The sequence below is a fragment of the Nothobranchius furzeri genome, chromosome 8 (genome assembly GCF_043380555.1).
Source record: "Nothobranchius furzeri strain GRZ-AD chromosome 8, NfurGRZ-RIMD1, whole genome shotgun sequence".
In the NCBI taxonomy this organism is placed as follows: Eukaryota; Metazoa; Chordata; class Actinopteri; order Cyprinodontiformes; family Nothobranchiidae; genus Nothobranchius; species Nothobranchius furzeri.
Window position 1 is genome coordinate 74,567,367 of NC_091748.1, and position 22,037 is coordinate 74,589,403.

The window sequence follows — 22,037 nt, forward strand, 5'->3', positions numbered from 1 at the left end:
AGCTCCTGCGTGGCACCGACCACTGTTGCGGTGGACGAATCGGACTCTTCTGCTTGCATCAAAGCCCCGTGCCTCCCACTGCATTTTGTTCAGAGCAACGAGTGTTGCAGAGGAGGTAGGCGCGCTGGCTGCGCAGCGGCAAATGCCTTTGTCTGTTACATTTTTTGAGAATTCGGGTTCCTTTCTGTAGAGAGGGAGGATGTACGAGTTGTACTTTCATGGTCCAAAGGCAGTCATCTGGCGTGACTGACAGGGGGGAAGTGGGAAGAGCAGAGATTCACCTTCATCGCTGGTGGAAAGTGAGTCAACGGAGCGACAGATTCCTTCACACCGGTCCATCCTTTCCACAGGCGCTGACCCTCACGCTGGCTGAACAGATTGCACCTCTCTGCATAAATTTGAAAACTAACAAGTAGAGGATTGAGTGAGTGAGGGGCTGGTGAGGCTTCTCGCCGCCTCACGGCTCCTGTTCGGGGTAAATGAAAGTGTAATGATTTAAATTACATGTTATTTAATAATCCATAAGGCGTAGGATTCCATAGGAAATATGAAATCAACCTTATGGATCTGTGAGGTTATTTAAACCGGAAGATTGGAACTTTTTATTGCAGGGATTAGATAACAGCTTCGTATTCACTCAGAGACAACAGAAGAGAGAGAGTCGAGTTTAAAAGTTAAGAATTTATTACTAAACTAATTAAACTAGACTGACTTTAAACACTAAATGTATGGTGTAACTAAGGTGGATGAGATGGAGAATGGTGTGATGTGGAATGTTGCTCAGAACCAGCAAATCCGAAGAAGCGATTATTTCTGATGGGAAGTGAAGGTGATGTCTTCGCGTTAAGCTTTGGTTAGGAGATTCATAAACACATTCAACGCCATTCTGTCGGTCTACGTACCCTTAGCGGAAGTCCCCGTCTAGATCAGGAGGTGTAAAGGTCCAGCTTGACCTTATGGAGCCGGAGCATGTAGAAGCAGCCACAGCAGCCGACCACCCGTCTTGAGATACTTCCGGGTCACGACAGTTTATTGGCATCTGGTGAGACCCACCTGGGTCTTGATGGTTCAGCTTTTATTCTGAAAGGAACCGTTGCAGCAGCTGGAACAGCAACAGGTTTTATCCAGCTTGTCGTTGGTTCTTTTGGCTGAAGAGGAAAGTTACGGATTGGCCACTCCGACAACTTCTCTAGAACGCTTTGAGCTGGCGTTAAAGATGACGTGGGCATAGTTTTATACTTCGGATGTTTTGGTTGATGGTCGAATGAAAAGATGACAGATTTACCAAGCACCACCAAAACCACGCCTCCGTCAGATCTGGCAGATTCTGATTGGATCAGTAAAAGCAATGTGTCATGTCTTAACGCTACGTGAGATCAGTCCTGGTGGAAACATTTAAAGTCATATTACTTATTATATTCTATAGATTTATAATAAAGTAATGAATATTTTCATTTCACAGATTGGTCACATCTTATTATTGACTAACACTTTTTTTGATTAGCTTTATTAAAATAGAGTTCTTCGAGTAATTAAAAGAAAATAGTTCATTCTTCATTCTTCTGTTGAGCTGGAAAGGAGGCAGTTTAGAAGCAAATGCATGAGACCTTGAGACCATATCTCATGCAGACTAGTCCTGTGTCAGAGGAGGAGGAAAACAGTCATTTCATTCCGTTACAAAAGCTATTATTGTGGTGCACCGTGGAAATCTGGACTTTCTTTAGGAAGGGATGCGACGGGACAACTTATAGAAATTGTTGACTGAATTTATCTTGATTTCCATCTCTAAACCCGACAATAAACTGGCAGAATAAAATCCGAGACCCCTGCTGTTCTCTCATCCATGGGGATGATCGCTGGATTAATTGTGCTCTTTTAATGTCAAACACATTTTGAGTACCCATCTCCCACTATTGATTGTTGTCTGGACTCACTGATCACTAATCCACTATGATCTCATTAAAATATCACCGAACACAGAGACGTAAGCCCACAAATGCAATGCAAACGCAAAACTCCATCCTCATTAATCCAGATAGGAGCTAACACTGATTTAATCCCGTTTGCATTTGCTTAATTATTTTAATATGTCACACATCTTTGCTCTCGCCTCGGCGGACTTGCTGCTTCTAGCACTAACCTCTTACACGCACCTTGTGAAGTAGAATACGTTACAGGAAAAGCAAAAGTGTCTCTGGCGTTTACAAAGGGTCCAGTTTTAATGACCTTCATGGAGTTCGGAGGTGCTTTTGATGGGTAAACAATCCAGCCTCGTCAATCACAGCAGCTGGTTTTGTCGTTAGTTCAGAAACCGACCACGCAGATGTGTAACTTACAAAACTGAGCTAAAATATGAACATATTTCCTAAACTGTTGGTGATTATAAGAAACTAGAACAAAAAAAAAAAAGAAAACTTCTTCCTTAACGGGTTCATCTTGTGAGTCGCATTCTAAACTGCTTTTATGTCTGAGTAGGTTTATAAAAAGCATTTTCCTAATCAGCCGTTGTTGTTTTGTACTAATTAAAACCTGACAGTTTAACATCAGTTTGGTCCTTTGTAGTGTTGCTCAGGTAAAGCAGTAAATATAGTTGAGATGAAGCCAATTGATCATCTCAACAAGCTGATTTGCAAATCGTGGGGGCAGCAGTAGCTCAGGTGGTAGAGCGGGTTGCCTCACGATCGCAGGGTCATGGGTTGGATTCCAGCTTCCGCCGGGGGTATTCTGCTGTTGTGTCCTTGGGCAAGACAATTCACCCAACTTGCCTGTGTTGGTGGTGGTCTGTCAGACCGTCCCAGGGCGGCTGTGGCTACAAAGTAGCTTACCATCACTGGCAGTGTGTGAATGTGAGAGTGTGTGAAAGTGTCTTTGAGTGTCGTAAACAAGCGCTATATAAGTTCAATGATTATTATTATTATTATAAATCAACTCGTCTACGGTGGTCTAACGATCGCTTTTCACTCTTAGAAAAAAAACTGGTTTTCTGACGTGGTCTGGATCACTTTAGCCCTCCGGAGGCAGGCATTGCAGATGAGCAACGTTAAAACCTACCTACCTGGTGACTCCACATACGTATCTCATGAGCATTTTTTAACCCTCCCACTGTCGTAATGTATGTGACCCCGTGAGGAAAGTTGACCACTGAGCAGGGTTGATGGTTTATCCCTTGGGTCCACGTGGCAGGGCTGAGGAGTGAGCACCACCTAACCCCTGCCACGTGGACCTCAAGGGATAAACCATCAATCCTGGTCAGTGATCAACTTTCCTTGCGGGGTCACCAGTTCTTAATTTGTAAACCAAACGTTCCTGGAACGCAAATACAGCTGTCAAACCAAAGTCCAGTAAAGGCAAAACAGATGTCGAAACACGCAGGGGGGGGGGGGGGGGGGGTTGTAATTCAAATTGTGCCCACATTCTCTAAGTTAACACACGTTTCTTCAGTGGCGGACTGGTAATCGGGAGAAACAGGAGATTTCCCGGTGGCCTGGCCGTTAAACGGGCTCGCTCAGTGATTGCCGGTCATGACGTACGTAACATCTAAATGAACAATTCGTTATGCAACTCATCAGGGCATCTGCCCTCCTGATGTTCGCACAAATGGAGCAAACTGGGCACAAAGGCACCCCCTCCTCTCACTTTAGCCCCCTTCAGACAGGCCATGAAAAACGGAAATGTTCGGGACTCTGTCCGTAAGACCTTTGTGTCTGAATACAAACATCCGGATATTGTTTTCCGTAATTAAACCGGACGACGTCCCTAGTAACAGGTCCGGACTTGTCACGGACAGGGTGGCTGCTTCAGACTGGTGAGGTCGAGTTCTGGACAGGGAGGAGGGGGAGGAGGAGGGGAACGGGGGACGCTGTGCGCACCTAGATAGCTCGCTCCTGTAGCATGCGGCGAACCACGGCAGCTCGCCTCCCACGGTACCGTCTAGACGCGCGACGGAGCGCTTGACACTGCTTCCGTGAATCCTTTAACCATTGAGCTTCATCATCCAGGTCTCTTATGCGTCTTCGTGTGCGCAGAATTATGCATAACATATGTCCGATCAGGGAGAGGAATTCTATCTCTTCGTCAGCCATGTTTGACTGACTGGCTTTGTTTGGGTAAATGACGCATGTACACCCGCCACACTATGTTTACGCAATATCCAAGTTCCCGGATCTTGTTCCGGCAAGATCCGGCTCAAATTAAACCCTGAGGGTCACCCATAAAGACAGTGGGACGGTTAACTCAGAAGACTTAGTTGTTCGTCCTTTTATCAAAACTTACTTTGAGCCTGAGAGGGTTAAATTTCAGACACTAAAAATGTATTTCTTTAAATGTTTTCATTTCGTTGGGCAATGATGAAACACCAGTTCTTTTCCTTTCAGATTTTTTTTCTCTTTCATTCCAACACCATTACTGATTAATTCAGTTTAGCATTGAAATGCCATGGGCTTGATATCTAAACAGTGCTGATAGAAATAAAAAATAACATGCATTTACCCATGCAGAGACTTTAATGGCTCATTGATTTTTGAAATAAATAAATAAATAGAAACCAGAGCTAATGTTTTTTTCTCCTGGTGGCTGTGGCGAGTTTGGAACGGTGTCACTGTGTTGAATATTCATTTACATTTCTTTGCAGTTAGTTTATTGTGACGGTGACAACCCAGATGTAAAAAGGTGAAGGAGGGCACAACATAGAGGAGACGTGTGTGAGTATGTCAGAATTAACAAAGAGTTTATTGTGGTGCATCGTGGAAGTGGTGCTAAGTACAAACACAAAACAGATAACAGCTCTGGGATGAATAGACAACAAATACTGCAAAACCCGGGGAGCTCAATTAGCTGTTAAACTGTCATTTCCACCAAACGACCACACTGCCTCTGCACGAATATCAAACTGTCTCTCTGACATATCAAAATGGATGAAATCCCACCATCTCCAACTCAACCTCACTAAAATTGAACTACTTGTCATCCCAGCAAAACCATCCATACAGCACAATATCTCAATCCAAAATGACTTCCTATCTCTGGCTCCTTCAAAGGCAGTTGGAAATCTGGGTGTTGTGATTGATGAACACCTGAAATTTAAAGATCATGTTGCCTCTGTTGCTCGTTCATGACGCTTTGCGCTGTATAACAAACGAAAGATCAGACCATGCCTAACACAACATGCCACCCAGCTCCTGGTGCAATCTACTGTCATCTTCCGCCTCGATTACTGCAATGCCCTTCTAACTGGTCTTCCAGGCTGTACTGTTAGACCTCTTCAAATGGTCCAGAAGGCAGTGGCGCGTCTGGTCTTCAATCAGCCAAAAAGAGCACACGTCACCCCTCTGTTCATTGAGCTCCACTGGCTACCGCTAGCAGCACGCATCAAATTCAAATTGCTAACACTAGCATACAAAGTCCGAGACGGTACGGCTCCCATCTACCTGAATCATCTTGCAAAGGCTTACATCTCTGCCCGGGCACTCCGGTCATCACAGGATCATCGGCTAGCAGTGCCTACACCACGCTCAGGACAATCCAGACTCTTCTCATGCATCATTCCACAAATGTGGAATGACCTACCAAGCACTACCAGAACAGGGGCTTCCTTTTCAATTTTCAACAAACTCCTGAAGACCCTGCACTTCAGAGAGCATCTTCTTAACTAGCACCCTCCCTGCACCCGTCCCACATGTCTACCGTCCACTCCTTGTTCCCTACTCTCCATGATTGATGTCAAGTTGTTGTTATTGTTGTTGTTAGCCTCAAGGGCAACATGCCCTTATCACTTGTAAGTAGCTTTGGACAAAACCATCTGCTAAGTACATAAACATAAACTGAAAAGAGTGGATCGACGCTCCACTTGACCTAAAACAGAAGGTGATTCTACACAGTAGCACTCTCCAACAGGGCCGTGCAGATAACTTTGGCGGTTCAGGTGCTCAAAGTTAAAACAAGGGCACATCTATGAACAAGATTTTTAAGCAGAGTCACGATCCAACACGTTTGTGAAAATTAACATAATCAGAGACCATTGAGTAATAACGGACTGTCTTGTTTGTGGGGATGTTCTGACCACATATTTTGCTAACAACCCACATTCATCTAGAGTCTGATATGGAATCACGCTGTTCATCATTGTAGATTCCACCTTCTCTCCTTAAGCCGGGTGTGCACTGTGCAGCTTTTTTACTCCTAGCATTTAGCTCCATCTCAAACTGTAGGACTTCCTCTCAGACGAAGTTAACAAGACATGTTCTCACACTGTACGACCCGATGCTCGGATCCGACCTGACTGAAGACACCGTACGTGTGGTAGCAACACGTCAGACCTTTCAGTCCAAAAATCCAGAGGCTGTTGTGTTGTTATTGATGTCTGTTGTCCTTTGGACTTGCTGTAGGACGACACAGAAGAAGGAAGATGAGAGAAAGGAGGTAAACAGGGTTTTGGGTCAGTTTTGGAAGGTCTTATAGGCTTGATACACGGGAGGCGACATCGCCTGTCCTCCAGTCATCTTCAATGAGACATGCGCGACGAAGCGATAATCGCGGGTTACCCTCCTAATAAGTGAAACGCAAAAAACATGCGTGTGAAATTTTGCGCTCGTACACGTGTCGTGCACAGGCGACCCAGCGACACGATCCCAGAAAGTTGAACTATTTTCAACTTTTCATCGCTGTCGCTCGGACGAGGACCAATCAACGGAGGTTTGTTTCATTCACTGGCATATGAGTGGACAGGATGCTCCGTACATCTTCGAGAAAACGTGGAGGAGAAGTTGATCCTTGCTGTGACGGATTTCCAAGAACTGTACAATATTTCTACCAAAGAATGGAGAGATATTCACAAAAAGGCCGCGGCGTGGGAAATTGTTGGTGCCAGGATTAACACAAAATTTTTAACTCTGAACAACTTAAATAACCTCAATTCCCTCCAACCTGACACAGCCAATCAAAACAACGGAAGATTCAATTTAGCCATGGGAGAGAACGCGTCGACGGCTTTGCCGCTGCCGCGGGTTGCCTCCCGTGTGTCAGGTAATAAAATTGAGAACGACAAATTTCGCTGATTGCGGTCGTTTGCCGCCTCCCGTGTATCGAGCCCATTACTCTGAGTGTAACTGTCCGTGGTGCTGATCAGGAGGGAGCAGGCGCTGTCCGTGGTGCTGTAGAATAAGTTTCACAGCTAGTGCGTGGTCTATGAGTCAACACTGGCTCAGAGAGCACATGGCATAAGGACTCCAGACAGTTGCAACATTTACAACAAATGTTCACAAACCAGTTAAAGGGATGAAGGCAGCCCTGGTGAAAACTGAAGAGGGAGAAAGGCTCAAATCAGCCATGCAGCTGGTTTTTGGGCTTTTGAGGACCCTTAAATAGAAAACCTAAAGGAGCCCACGTTTAGAGTCAGAGTTCCGTATTGGGGTAAAATCTGGAATCTTTTCAGCAAGGAAGCAAAAGATGCGGGGTCAATTATTACATTTAAATTCAGTGCTTATTGGAAATATATCAAAGAAGTTTATTTTGTTTGGGCAGAGCTCAATATGAGTTCTTCTATCTGCTTCTCTTTATTCGTGGGCTATTTTGATCCAGTTTTTTTTTTCTCCCTTGAATAAAAAACAAACTATCAAATGACAAAAAGCAAAGCATCAATATTAGGATGGAACCGGATGCATCAAGTACTTGGAGTGTTTGGATGTTGTGTGAAGCCGATTGGTTCTGGGTGAAGACGACGCATTAGTGGTTACTGTATGTGATGTCACACATGGTAACATGACTACGTTTACACACGGCTGAAACAAGAGTGGAATCTGAACACGTTGACATTCTTACTATTTCCAAAATAGTCTCAGTGAGTTTTGGTGTTTCTCTGGTTAAAATTAAATCAAATAAACGAATAAAAATGCATTCATGTTTCTAATCTAGCACACATCAGCCTTCATGCTCCTGCGCCTCTAGACAATAGATGCACAGCTAGAAAGAGAAACACAAATCAGAAGGTGTCCCATTGCTTTTCCTCCTCACATTGTCATGTGCATGGATACAGGTGGCCAATAATGTCCTATTAGGCTTTTTGTAATTTACCAGAATGTATCAACTGTGAATAGCAGCTGCTAAGCAAAGCGGAAATTGAATGCTCTGCTCATCAGTCAATGTTTGGCCATATGGCTTATCATATGGCATATCAAATCATTCTTTTTATGGATTCAGTATTTGGAATCCAAGCACAATATCTCATTTCCTTGCATTCACATACACATTAACACCCTCTTCTAATGAAAACATGGGATTTTAAATGTGATATCAATAGTATAGTTGACACATTTAAATGTTTTATTTTTTTATTTTTCCATTTTAATTTGTCTTTTGGGACAACCTGGAGGTTTTTTGCACCCTTGCAGCAGAACACTCGAGCATCTGAGCCATTCAGTCTTTTCTGATGGCGCTACTGATCGAGTGGCCCTCATTGTTTTGCTTCATCCGTCACTTTACACCAACTGTCTTCTGACAAGCCTGACCAGGACAAATTACCGAACAAAATACGGTGTCCCACGACCCCAGAGAAAGAAAAATGAGATCTGCTCAGGTGCTCCTCACTCTGTCACGGTTCGAAAATGGCCAGCAGTGAAAGAAGATATTTACTTGCAAATTAAGTGGAAAAAGGGTCTTTGTGGCAGAAGTCAATTGAAATTTCTTCAATCAGCTGCAAAAAAAAAGGCACAATCGTGCCGAAAAACGAGTGCAGCAAAGTACTCTTAAAGCCATTTAGCAGAATCAAAATGAGCTTACTCTGTTTAAAATTCCTTCCACATTCACAAGTAGAATTGATTATGTAAAAAACTGCTTTATTCTAACAGAACAGAGGAAGCCCTTTACATTACACAAAGAACGCTTCCTTTGACTCCTCAAGTGAATCGACTCTTTTTTTTTTTTTTTGAGGAGCCGGTTTTTCTGCACGGGGATCATTTCTAATTGAGGTTTTTGTTGTTGTTGTTGTTTTTGTTGCCCAGGTGACAGAAACCCGAACAGGCCCTCTTGGGTGTAGTAACTACGACAACCTGGACTCGGTCAGTTCGGTGCTCGTTCAGAGCCCTGAAAATAAAGTCCAGCTGCAAGGTTTGTGTGGAGTTCACATCTTCTTTTACTCTTCTCACGATTTGTTTTTTGGAGATTAAAGATCACCTCTTTAAACTTTAAGCACATGAAGAAAAAGGGAGTATCTGTTTGGCATACAAATGTAGATTTATAGGTTTTATTAAAGAGCAAGTCACCCCTTACAAGAAGCGTACTTCACTCCCACTTCATGTTTGAAAAATGCAACAAATGCTGTTGCCTAGCAGACTGAGAGGGTGGAGCCTCTACAAATACTCACACTCACGACATTGTGACATCATAATCTACCAGTTTACATCATAGCATACCTCTTAGCCAATGGCGATGTCAGATTTAAATTCAAATGCAGTGCAGAGTTTTTACCTGACAATGGTACAACACTGACAGTTTCAGGTACAAATTTTAAATTTTAACTAAAATGCACTAAAGTGCAAAACTATTGACTACACGTGTCTGCAGCACGATTAGACACGCATTTATATAGTTTATCAGAAAAAAATAGTTTATTTGGGGGTGACTTGCTCTTTAAGTAAGTTATCAGCCCCACCAACACCGTATTGCCTCTATACCTTCACTGTCTCTCCCCAAGTGCACGTTTTGATGACAGCAATGAAACTAGCTTGATTTTTACAGGCTTGCAAGTGATCCTCCCAGACTACCTGAGGGAAAGTTTCGTGCAGGCTGCTCTGAGCTACATCGCCTGCAATGGAGAAGGCGAGTTTGTCTGCAAAGACAATGACTGCTGGTGCAACTGTGACCCCAAGTTCCCAGAGTGCAACTGCCCTTATATGGACATCCAAGCGATGGAAGAGAGCCTGGAGCGGATCACGGAGACGTGGGGGATGCTTTATAAGGAGTTTGAAGAATCAGGTACGAAATAAATAAGTACAATTTTTTTTTCACATTCCACATGCCATCTTCAGTGCAGCCAAAGTCAGATTTTCATAATACGTCTTTAATAAGAGTGAAGGTGGGAGGTAGGGCTGCACAATATATCGAAAAATTATCGTCATCGCGATAACAGGACGTGCGATAGGCCCATCGCAAAACACGGCAAAAACAGCGATAAATGTGTGGTTCAAACATTTCCATCCGTTTCATACATCCGCTTTTTGTAAACCAGCTCTGTTTTTTACGCGGAAGTATTATTTGACCAATCAAATGTAGTCCTTCTGATATGCGGCCAATCAGATGGTTCCCTTCACGTAATACGCCCGCCCCCTACATAGACCCTTTTGGAAAGCTACACCCGAACTGAGTTAGCGGCGCCGTTCCCTTGTTCGTCATGCTGGCTCAGAGCAACGAACGTTCAAAACTCGCCTTTCTGCGTGGAGTTGCGTGTTCTCCCCATGCATGCGTGGGTTTTCTCCGGGTACTCTGGTTTCCCCCACAGATCACAACATGCCCTATAGGTTAAAAATAAAAAAAATGAAAAAATAAAAAAATTGTAAGTCGCTTTGGGTAAAAGCGTCTGCTAAGCACATAAACAACATTAACATAAACTTTGTGCTGAGGTTTCTGGAATCAGCGCTGCTTTCAAACATGAACGTGATTCCGCTCGGTGTCGTTAATCATTTTTACCGGGCTGACTCCGACACGGCGTCGGTGAACCAACCCACCTTCATGTTGCTAGTGTTAGCCCCAGGCTCCGGTTAGCTTCCAGCTAAAAGGCTACAGCACTCTCCTCCCAGTCCCACCCTGCTAAAGAGGGCCTGGAAAATTTCCCCCACACATCAAAGTGAATTTTCATTTATGAGCTTTTATAACCTTGTTAATCAGGATAGTTGATTTGCTGCTGCACATAAATGGTCAGTCAGACGCTCTGCTAGCCGATTATCTTAGAGGAGCTAGTTCAATTTGTTAGCTTGTTAGCTTGTTATCAGAATCATAGTTGCAGTTTCATCATCTGAGCTGCTTTTTAAGATCTAGATAAACTTGTTCAATTTGGGGTTAAAAACAAACGTTTTCATATAGTTTCCATGTAGTTTTTTTGCCAGTTCCTCTTCTGGAAGGTAGACAATTGTTTTTCTCTTTCCCTCAGAAAATCTTAATATTCTCCTAGTTTGGCCCAGCACAGTTCACTTCCCAATTACAGCAACAGCCTTATATCATAACCACATAAGTGGAGAAAATGTTCAGTAGCAATGAGAGAATTCGCTGTTGCATTTAAGTGATGTAAACTATAATTTAACATTTAAACTTATTTTCTGATTTTTTTTTTTTTATTATTAATTCAGAAAACCCTGGTAAGGGATGTTTTTCTGTATTTGGAGCATCAGAAAAAGTTTTATGGTGGAGGTGATGTTTTAAAGTCACTGAGAAACTGTATGCATGCAGTTTGTTGTTTTGCTGCTAATACAGTAGCAGGTGCAGCTGCTAACACAGTAGCAGGTGCAGCTGCTAATACAGTAGCAGGTGCAGCTGCTAATACAGTAGCAGGTGCAGCTGCATATTTTTGCAATAAAAATGTTATGTTGTAATGGAATTCATGCATTAGTTTTTGTTTGCTTTGAACCCAGAGCAGACGTCACACGCCAGACGACATCAACACTGCATACTTTAGTATTTGTTCATTTATTGCAAGTAATATCGATATCGCAATATTAAGCACTGTTATCGAATATCGCAGGTTTTCCTAATATCGTGCAGCCCTAGTTGGAGGTGAGTTGCACTGACGTACATCTGCCCCTGAGCTGTGAGTCATCGCTGAACTAAGATCCTGGCCTGCTGTCTGCATCTAGCAAATTAACAACACGGCTTAACTGCATTTAAAGATCAAAAAACCTTCATCTTTCAACTCAGGCAGTCTACAATAGGTCTGGAGCAGATTAATCTGCTATAAAATCCAGTTATTGCCAGTCCAGCTCTTCATATCGCCGGGGAAATGGGGATTGAATGGAGGCTCTTAGCACAATGTTTAGTTATTATTGCTGCGCTCGGCCGGTCAGCCTGCCTGGGTGATTATTGCTCAGGTAAAATCAAAATAGTTCTTTCTCTTCGCTTTTTCTCCTTTCCTTTTCAGATTAGCAGCATCCTGTATTGTTACCACACGTAATTATCTATAAAGGTTGTGTTTTAATTGGTGGTTGTGAAGTAAGAGCAAGCGTGTGTTCAGACTGCACACACACACACACACACAGCTTTCATAAATGTGACCTTCTGCGAGACAAAGTCCCAGTCCATTGCGTTACCAGCACCAGCAGATGTCAACCACCACTTACCGATGTGGAGGTCAGGATTTTTTTGTTGTTATAGCTACTTATTACATGTAAAGCCTGAAACTTTTAATGTCTGTGAGAATACAGCAATCAACCAATATGCCACATGCTCTTGAGTCGGTACAAAACATGTTCTTACAATCCAAACATGCTTTCTCACATCAAATGGATCTGACAATATCAGTTTATCCTTTTCTCAACCTTATGAAAAGCCTTAGTTTGCAGTTTGTGGAAGATCTTAATTGCTTGAGGTATTTTAGAAACATTTTAATTTCAATTCAATTTTATTTATAAAACCCCAAATCACGACAAGAGTCGTCTCAAGGCACTTCACATAGTAAACATTCCAATTCAGGTCAGTTCATTAAGCCAATCAGGAAAAAAGTTTCCTATATAAGGAACCCAGTGTCACGACGTGGGCGGAGTGAAGCGGAACAAAGGCGAGGATCCAGACCGGGGAGGAAGCAGGCAGACAGGTAGGATGAATTCCACAGGTTTATTAAGTAAAGACGCACGCTGACACTGGAACAATGACACCACAAAGGAACACAGAACAGCAGGGGTTTACATACATGAGGAACAGGAGCTATGGTGATTGGGAAACAAGAGGCAGGTGGGAGCAATTAACGGAGACACAGACTACAACCTAGGAGAAGACAGGACAGGGTGTGACAGTACCCCCCCCTCAAAGGGCGGATCCCAGACGCCCACAGGAACCAGGAGCAGGGCGGGGGGAGGGGGACCCGGAGGGAGGGCCCAGAGGACGATGGAGAGGCGGCAGGGAACGGCAGAGTCCGGGTGCCGGCGCCTGAGGCAGATGAGGCGACGGGCCCTTGGAGGCCGGCGCCTGCGGCAGAAGAGGAGGCGACGGGCCCTTGGAGGCCGGCGCCTGCGGCAGAGGAGGAGATCTGCAGGCTGGGCCGGCGACAAAGTCACTGCAGGCTGGGCCGGCGACAAAGTCACTGCAGGCTGGGCCGGCGTTGCCCTCAAAACCACCATCGGAACTGGAGACCGTGGAGATGCCGGGCTGGACGGAGCGTCGGCCTCTTGAGTGCAAAGAGCAACCCCAGACGAGACGGCGACGTCATCGGACGAGCCGACTTCAGAGGACGAGGCGACGGCGACGTCATCAGATGAGCCGACTTCATCGGACGAGGCGACGGCGACGTCATCAGACGAGCCGACTTCATCGGACGAGGCGATGTCATCGGACGAGGCCGCGGCGACATCAGACGAGCCGACGTCATCGGACGAGGCGACGGCGACATCAGACGAGACGACGTCATCGGACGAGGCGGCGGCGACATCAGAAGAGGAGGCGACGCCATCGGACGGGACGTCGACATCAGAAGAGGAGGCGACGCCATCGGACGGGACGTCGACATCAGAAGAGGAGGCGACGCCATCGGACGGGACGTCGACATCAGAAGAGGAGGCGACGCCATCGGACGGGACGTCGACATCAGAAGAGGAGGCGACGCCATCGGACGGGACGTCGACATCAGAAGAGGAGGCGACGCCATCGGACGGGACGTCGACATCAGAAGAGGAGGCGACGCCATCGGACGGGACGACATCAGAAGAGGAGGCGACGTCATCGGACGGGACGTCATCAGAAGAGGAGGCGACGTCATCGGACGGGACGTCATCAGAAGAGGAGGCGACGTCATCGGACGGGACGTCATCAGAAGAGGAGGCGACGTCATCGGACGGGACGACATCAGAAGAGGAGGCGACGTCATCGGACGGGACGTCATCAGAAGAGGAGGCGACGTCATCGGACGGGACGTCATCAGAAGAGGAGGCGACGTCATCGGACGGGACGTCATCAGAAGAGGAGGCGACGTCATCGGACGGGACGTCATCAGTAGAGGAGGCGACGTCATCGGACGGGACGTCATCAGAAGAGGAGGCGACGTCATCGGACGGGACGTCATCAGAAGAGGAGGCGACGTCATCGGACGGGACGTCATCAGAAGAATAGGCGACGTCATCGGACGGGACGTCATCAGAAGAGGAGGCGACGTCATCGGACGGGACGTCATCAGAAGAGGAGGCGACGACTTCGGACGCTTCGTCATCAGGGGCGACGACTTCGGACGCGTCGTCATCAGGGGCGACGACTTCGGACGCGTCGTCATCAGGGGCGACGACTTCGGACGCGTCGTCATCAGGGGCGACGACTTCGAACGCGTCGTCATCAGGGGCGACGACTTCGGACGCGTCGTCATCAGGGGCGACGACTTCGGACGCGTCGTCATCAGGGGAGACGACTTCGGACGCGTCGTCATCAGGGGCGACGACTTCGGACGCGTCGTCATCAGGGGCGACGACTTCGGACGCGTCGTCATCAGGGGCGACGACTTCAGAACAGGAAGGGGCGTCGACTTCAGAACAGGAAGGGGCGTCGACTTCAGAACAGGAAGGGGCGTCGACTTCAGAACAGGAAGGGGCGTCGACCACCATCAACTTCGGGTCCAGGGGCGTCGACTTCTGGTCCTTCGATTTTCGGACCGTCGACCTCTGGACCGCTGGCCTCTGGACCGGAACCGGAACCGTCTGCTTCTGGCCCGGAGGAGTCGGCTTCTGGTCCCTCGACTTCTGGACCGCCAGTTTTGGACCGGATCCGGCTCCATCTGCTTCCGGGTCGGTACCCTCCGTCTCTCGGCCCGCTCCGTCGGCTTATGGGCCGGTGCCGTCTGCTTCTGGGCCGGTGGCAGAGCCGCTGCTAGGAGGGCTTGGAGCGTTGAGGAGAGGTGGGAGGTCAGCTCGTCCAGCTGTAGCTCCCTGAGGCTGAGCGTCCAACGGAGCTGGGCCAGCTCAGCCCGCTGACCGGCGAGCTCCGCTGGGGGAACCCCGCGCTCGCTCCTCTGGCCCTGGGACGAGGAGGATAGGGTGTCCAGGTGAGACTCCTTGCGGCTGAGGAGCTCGCGGAACCGGCCGAGCTCCGCCCGTTGCTCCATCAGCCGGGCCGCGATTGCTGCTCCTTCCTCTGCAACCGACGGGGGCTCCAGTTCGGCAGGAGACGGGACTGGTGGTCTGGCCGGGGGCGTGTCCGAACTGCCGCGCCGGGCACGGCCAGCGGCGGGCTCGAAGCTCCGTCCAGAAGCGCTGGGCTGTGGTGGCTTCCGGCGTCTCTCCCCACGCCGTGGACCGACTCCGGGGGAACAGATCGCCAGCCTCGTGCCCTCATAGCTGGAGCGATCTGGCAGCGACTCCCGGTCCAAACATGCCTCCGGTTCCGGGAGGACAGGGAGCAACGCTGCGGCCGAAGGTCGGCGATGCCGGCGGCGGCGAGGCGGAGCTGGGGCTGGAGAGGGAGAAGCCGGCTGGTGGGTCGGGGTAAGCCACTGGAGCAGATTCTCCCAAGGCAGAGTCTCCCGTCTGGATCCATGGGTGCGGGTGGTGTCATTCTGTCACGACGTGCGCGGAGTGAAGTGGAACAAAGGCGAGGATCCAGACCGGGGAGGAAGCAGGCAGACAGGTAGGATGAATTCCACAGGTTTATTAAGTAAAGACGCACGCTGACACTGGAACAATGACACCACAAAGGAACACAGAACAGCAGGGGTTTATATACATGAGGAACAGGAGCTATGGTGATTGGGAAACAAGAGGCAGGTGGGAGCAATTAACGGAGACACAGACTACAACCTAGGAGAAGACAGGACAGGGTGTGACACCCAGCAGGTCGCATCAAGTCACTGACTAGAGTCAGTGACTATACAGCAATCCTCATACTAAGCAAGCATAAAGTGACAGTGGAGAGGAAAACTCCCTTTTAACAGGAAGAAACCTCCAGAGGATCCTGGCTCAGTATAAGCAGCCATCCTCCACGACTCACTGGGGATGGAGAAGACAGAGCAGACACACACACACACACACATGCACGAACACGCGCACACACACACACACACACACACACACACACACCAAGCAATGTGTCCATGGTTACACCGTGATTGCTTAGTAAATATTCTATTTGGTGAGAGATAAACTTTATTGTATTTATCCTAGTGAATCTATTGTTAAATGGGTAAACTAGTAGTAGTACATCCAACGTCAAGGAAACGAAATGTTATTATGAGGAGAGGGAGAAAGTTTAAGTGGTTAGCAGCAGTGTGCTAGACGATGGCCCCCTCCATGAGGCCACCACAGCTCAGCAGAACATCATTGTAGCTTCTTCTGGGGAGAAAAACACTTAGAGAGAAAATAAAGTTAACAGCTGAAGTAGCATGAAATAATAGTTAAAGAGCAGATTGTAGAAGAAAGTAGTAGAGTGTGAAAAGTGGTCAGTGTATCCTCCAGCAGTCTAAGCCTATAGCAGCATAACTACAGAGAATCTCCCTTCAGAATCTTCCCTACTTTACATGCTGAATTATTACTTTTAGTTCTTTCTTGTGCAGTTTGAGATGGACTAAAGCAATTATCTTTCTTTCTCTACCTTATTTAATACATTTTATACTAAACCAACTAATTAAACCAACAATTGAGTTTCCCGCTTCATCCCCCTACTGGTAGAAAATGGAATTGCAACTGCTGTAGAGCGCTGTAGCTAGCACTAACAGCAAGCTTTGTTTCCATCCAGGGTAGTTCATGGGACGAGGAATTGACCAGGAGATAGGATGTCCCAGTCCTCTCGGCTGTTGTGTCTCCATTCAAATCCAGGCGTTTCAGATCTTAGCACAGATGCCAGCATATCGCGAATGTGCGAAAATGCTTTGGCAGTGATGTCACTGATCAGCGCCAAAAAGTGCCCACAGTACTACTGTGACAGTAGCATTAATATTATTAAAAGTATTTATTCTATCAAAGTGTATCATGATTTCATCCATTAAGAGGATGAGAGCAGCTGTGTGATGTAAAATGTGGTGTTCAATGACCAGATGAAGTGCCGTTTTTTTTAAAGCGCTCTGTGAGACAACGAGCCCCGTGAATGATGTCCGTGGGGGAATTTCTCCGTGTTTTCTGGTGTCAGGAGTTGGATTTTAAATGCGATTGGTTCTTATTGCTGCTGGACCTGACTGCAGCCTTTGACACTGCTGACCATCACCTGCTACTGGAGAGGCTGAGAGACTGGGTAGGCCTATCAGGATCTGCTCTGGAGTTTTCTCCTCTTATCTCTCTGAGCGCTCCTTTTCTGTGGCCGTCTCCAAGTTTAGGTCCTCCACCACCTCTCTTACCCATGGTGTCCCACAAAGATCTGTGCTGGGGCCTCTGCTCTTCCTCCTCTATCTGCTTCCTCTTCAGCACATCCTGAGCTCCTTCAAAGGAATCTCCTACCATCTTTATGCAGATGACATCCAGCTGTACACCTCCTTTAAGCCCCATGAGATGTCTAAGCTGCAGCTGTTACACATCTGCTTAGACTCTATCAAAACCTGGATGGTGGGAGCTTTCTTCAGCTGAATGAAGATAAGACTGAGATCCTCATCTGTGCCCCAGACAAGCTGGTTCCCAAAGTCAGACACTCTCTTGGTCAGCTTGCTTCTCACACCAAACCTTCTGTCAGGATTCTTGGCGTGACCTTTGACCCAGCTCTCACCCTGGATTCTCATGTCAGTTCTCTTGTTCGCTCTTCCTTCTTCCATCTCAGGAACGTTGCTAAGCTGAATCTCATTCTGTCCCGCTCTGAACTTGAGACAGTTCTCCACACCTTCATCTCCAAACCAATCAGCTTTAGAAGTTCCACTCAGCTACTCCACTGGGCCATTCGCAGTACCTACCCCTGATCAGGATCTGGAAGGTTCTGGAAAACGGCCATTCAGCCGGCCTGGTCAGATGGTGACAACCGCATGTCTGGAGGTTCTTGTAAATGGACCCTGAAGTTCCGGGAGTGGAAACACAGCTATTGTTAGCACAAGCCACCTGATACTAAGCCATGTGTTACAGCCCAGGCATCTAGGAGACCTGGGCAACACGTAGGACTCACGACACGAGTGATAAAGGTTAACAAAGGTTTTTAATTCATTTTTTTTCCTTCTTTTTCAAAACAAAAACACAAGTGGCTCTTAGCCCAGCAACAGCCGAGCTCTAAACCACTCAACCACAACACTGAAAAACCACCAGTGATCTTAATCACGCCACAGTTTTTAATATATGACAACAAACAGCAATACCAATCACAGTCCAAGTCCAAGTGGGAGACAACAGGCCGGACGAAAGGCAGCTCTGAACTGTTGCTCCACTGCTGATGTGCTCCAGCAGGTCCTCTGGTGCAGGGTGGAGCCAGGTTGAGCAGACAGGCCCAGTCTACAGGCAAATGGAGCTCCAGGCAGCTCCTCAGCTGCACAAAAATGAAACAACATCAATAGCTCTGGATGTAAAGCCATGAAGTAAAAAGACCCACAATCTAAGACAAAAAAACGTTCTTACTCACAAGTCCAGTAGCAACAAAGCCAGGTCACCATCAGTTCAGGATTGTGAAGCTTGTGTGTGACACTCCAATGTTCACTCTGGTTTAAGCTCTTTGTTTCACCTCCAAAGAAATGCCTCTCCTCCTTTTACTTCCAGGCTTGACCATGATACCTACATAAAAGAAAAATTCTTCTTTTTGATGGTCAGCAAGCTGAAAAAGCTAACTGCTAGCCTTTTTGCTACTGGCACAGTAAACATGTATTGCTGTAAAGCAGGTAGATGCTGCCCATTATTGTTCCTACCGCTGCCACTAAACTATTAAGTGCATTTCTGGTCTGGAAAGGGTTGCAGAACAGTGTCTGGTGCCAAGCTGCTCAAGCTTAAGGCTCAAAAACCACTGAAACCTGTTTGAAACCAACGTGTTAATAAAACTTAGGCTACAACTGTTAATAATAGTTTAAAATGTTATGTTAAGATGCACTGTGTGTGTGTGTGTGTGTGTGTGTGCGTGTAACCGAATACAAAATGAAGTCTAACTTTTCGAAGAATCCCTGTCAGATGTTGTGTCCCAGTTCAGGGATTGTTGGTAGAAATCAAATATTCAAGTTTGAATTCAGATTCCACATTTATCACCCAGAAACAAAAACGATGCCACGGTTTCATCAAAATGCAAGTGTGAATCTCTCTCTCTCTCTCTCTCTCTCTCTCTCTCTCTCTCTCTCTCTCTCTCTCTCTCTCTCTCTCTCTCTCTCTCTCTCTCTCTCTCTCTCTCTCTCTCTCTCTCTCTCTCTCTCTCTCTCTCTCTCTCTCTCTCTCTCTCTCTCTCTCTCTCTCTCTCTCTCTCTCTCTCTCTCTCTCTCTCTCTCTCTCTCTCTCTCTCTCTCTCTCTCTCTCTCTCTCTCTCTCTCTCTCTCTCTGAGCATCACACTCGGCTGTAGGTTGGTCGTGTGCCACATGAACAATAGTTGACAACAGAAACAACCCATAACTATTAGTTAGCTCTAGTTACAACCCCTGACGTGTTGTATACACAAGATAGAAACATGAATGTGAGAAGATGCGCTTTGAAACAAAGTTTTTTCCCTCTTTGTGGACGTAAATTCTAACCGCTCACGCTAGAAACTCAGGTGTCTTCTGTCTTGTCCCAGTTTTCCAACCCTCATATTTCAACTTGGTATCCAGAAGATAAACAAACCCACAGCACATGTTTACGAAAGGCTCCTTGAAAACACAGATGAAAAGACTTCCAAAAAATATGGATGTGATATTTGCCGTTCAAACACTGGATGTTTGAAGTAGCGCAGAGCAAGATCAGGTAAACTCTTCTGCTGCTCTTGTCTGTTTTTACTGAAAATCTGCTCGGCATTCTTCTACTACCTCACGTCTTTTTAACTTGGTTGTCTTGAATAATAACACTAACATTACTTCATTCTGACTCTTTTTCAGGATTGCTCGGGTAAAAAAACTAAAACTTTATTCTCTTGCATCAAAAATTCAGAGAGAAATAAAACAAAAACGGCTGCTTTTGTATGCTAGGATGACCGATATTCTCTGTGTCAGACTGTAAAATCCCACAATAAGCATCTTTTTTCTTTGTTTCTGAAGCCAGCGCTGCTGTATCGTCCTCTGTAGGTGATGTTTTTAGATGTAAGCACACGAATGTTTATGCCGATGCCATAAAAGCAGCACTTCTTTTCTGTTGTTACAGATGAATTCAAGGCTTTTTATGCAAGACTTCCCCAGAGCTACTTTTTGAATGTGTCGATGATACAGCACTTGTGGTCCTTGGACAGCCTGTTTCAGTGGCGGTACGAGCAGCTGGAGAACAGCATGCGCGTCCTCTCCAAACGAGCCCAGAGAGTCATCTTCAAACTCTTTAGTCTCAGTAAAAGATGTCACCGGCAACCTCAGGTTCGCATTCCAAGGGAGAGGTGAGAGCACATTTTCATTATCCTCTACCGCCAGTTTAGCACTTTGAATTATTGATGCACCCAATTTATCTTGATTTCCCAAAGCTTTCATGCATTTCTGGTGCGGTTAAAGTCACTCCAGTGAAACTTCGAGGCTTTTCCCCCCCTGTAGTTTTATTCTTGTGCAATCGTTGTTCAGTCCCTGACATCAACCCCTCGAGGAGTTTAGGTTTTGGCATTTTTCACCCAAACCTTCTTTTTATGAAGTCACAACTTTCAATTCTTTCTTGAAAAAAAAAAAACTAAAACTTTGTGGGTAGAAGAAAACAAGCTGCCGTCACTGCAGCGGCACCTCACTTGTCACACTTCCTCCTTACTCTGAAGAAAGTTATTGTAAAGTATTACAATGCTGAGTCCCATTTGTGCATCCTTCCCTAAGCACATATGCTGCATACGGTTGCAGTCAAAGCAGCCACGTTAAAGTACTCCAGGGATATTCTTTGGTAACTTTTCAAAGGGCTGAGGTAGGCAGTACTATCCTTGTTTGTGTTTGGAACCAAAAGGATTTGAATGAAAGTCAGAAAGCAATCTGTAAATCTTAAACTGGTTAACGTTCCAGTCAACCCCGTTTGATAGCGGCCACAGCTTTGCCATCTTAGCAAATACGAAAATGGCTACCACTCTGTTGGTTTTTAGAGATGCTGGGCTGTAGTTGGATGCAGTGGTACCGGAGCGGCTTTTACAAGACATGCTCTAAGTCGCAGTCTTCCCGGACCACCGTCCTGCTTCAGCTCAGCTGATTTAAGGCAATTAACACGCCGTTGCAGAACTTTAGAAAGTTTTTTTTTATTGGAGTCAGATGTGTTGGAGCGTAGGAACACTGAAATCATGCAGGGCGGGGACATGAGTTTGACACACCTGGTATGTGAGAACAGACTGAACTAGATACTGCCTGCCTGAGGTGGCGGCAAAATAAATATGAAATATGAACTACAAAATAAATACCTCCACAATTTGTTGCTGAAAATTGAGGCAAACTTTCCAGTTTAAATGCACAGCCATGTATTTTTTGGGTTCAGCTTTTTGGGCTGATATAGTTTCCTCAACGTAAGATCATCTCAGTTCAAACTGAATGTTTACAGACAGTTGTTATGTTATGAATCAAAAGGGTCAAATTTTTACCATCCACAATGACCAGAGTAACCTTTCATCTAAAAGGTAAATGGCCTGTATTTGATATAGCGCCTTCTAGAGTCCTCGGACCCCACCAAGGCACTTTACAACACAATCAGTCATTCATCCATTCACACACACATTCATACACTGGTGGGGATAAGCTACGATGTAGCCACAGCTGCCCTGGGGCGCACTGACAGAGGCGAGGCTGCCGAGCACTGCCGCCACTGGTCCCTCCAACCACCACCAGCAGGCAAGGGGGGTTAAGTGTCTTATCCAA

The 22,037-nt window shown here is 46.3% G+C and overlaps 1 protein-coding gene across 1 annotated transcript in view; it reads left to right on the forward strand.

Moving 5' to 3' along the window:
- brinp3a.2 (bone morphogenetic protein/retinoic acid inducible neural-specific 3a, tandem duplicate 2) overlaps positions 1-22,037 on the forward strand; it is a 109,395-nt gene that overhangs the window by 75,153 nt on the left and 12,205 nt on the right. Inside the window, exons 5-7 of the mRNA XM_015971156.3 lie at positions 8,994-9,099; positions 9,730-9,966; positions 20,380-20,602. Of these exons, the coding sequence (XP_015826642.1) occupies positions 8,994-9,099; positions 9,730-9,966; positions 20,380-20,602 (566 nt within the window). The remainder of the gene's footprint in view (positions 1-8,993; positions 9,100-9,729; positions 9,967-20,379; positions 20,603-22,037) is intronic.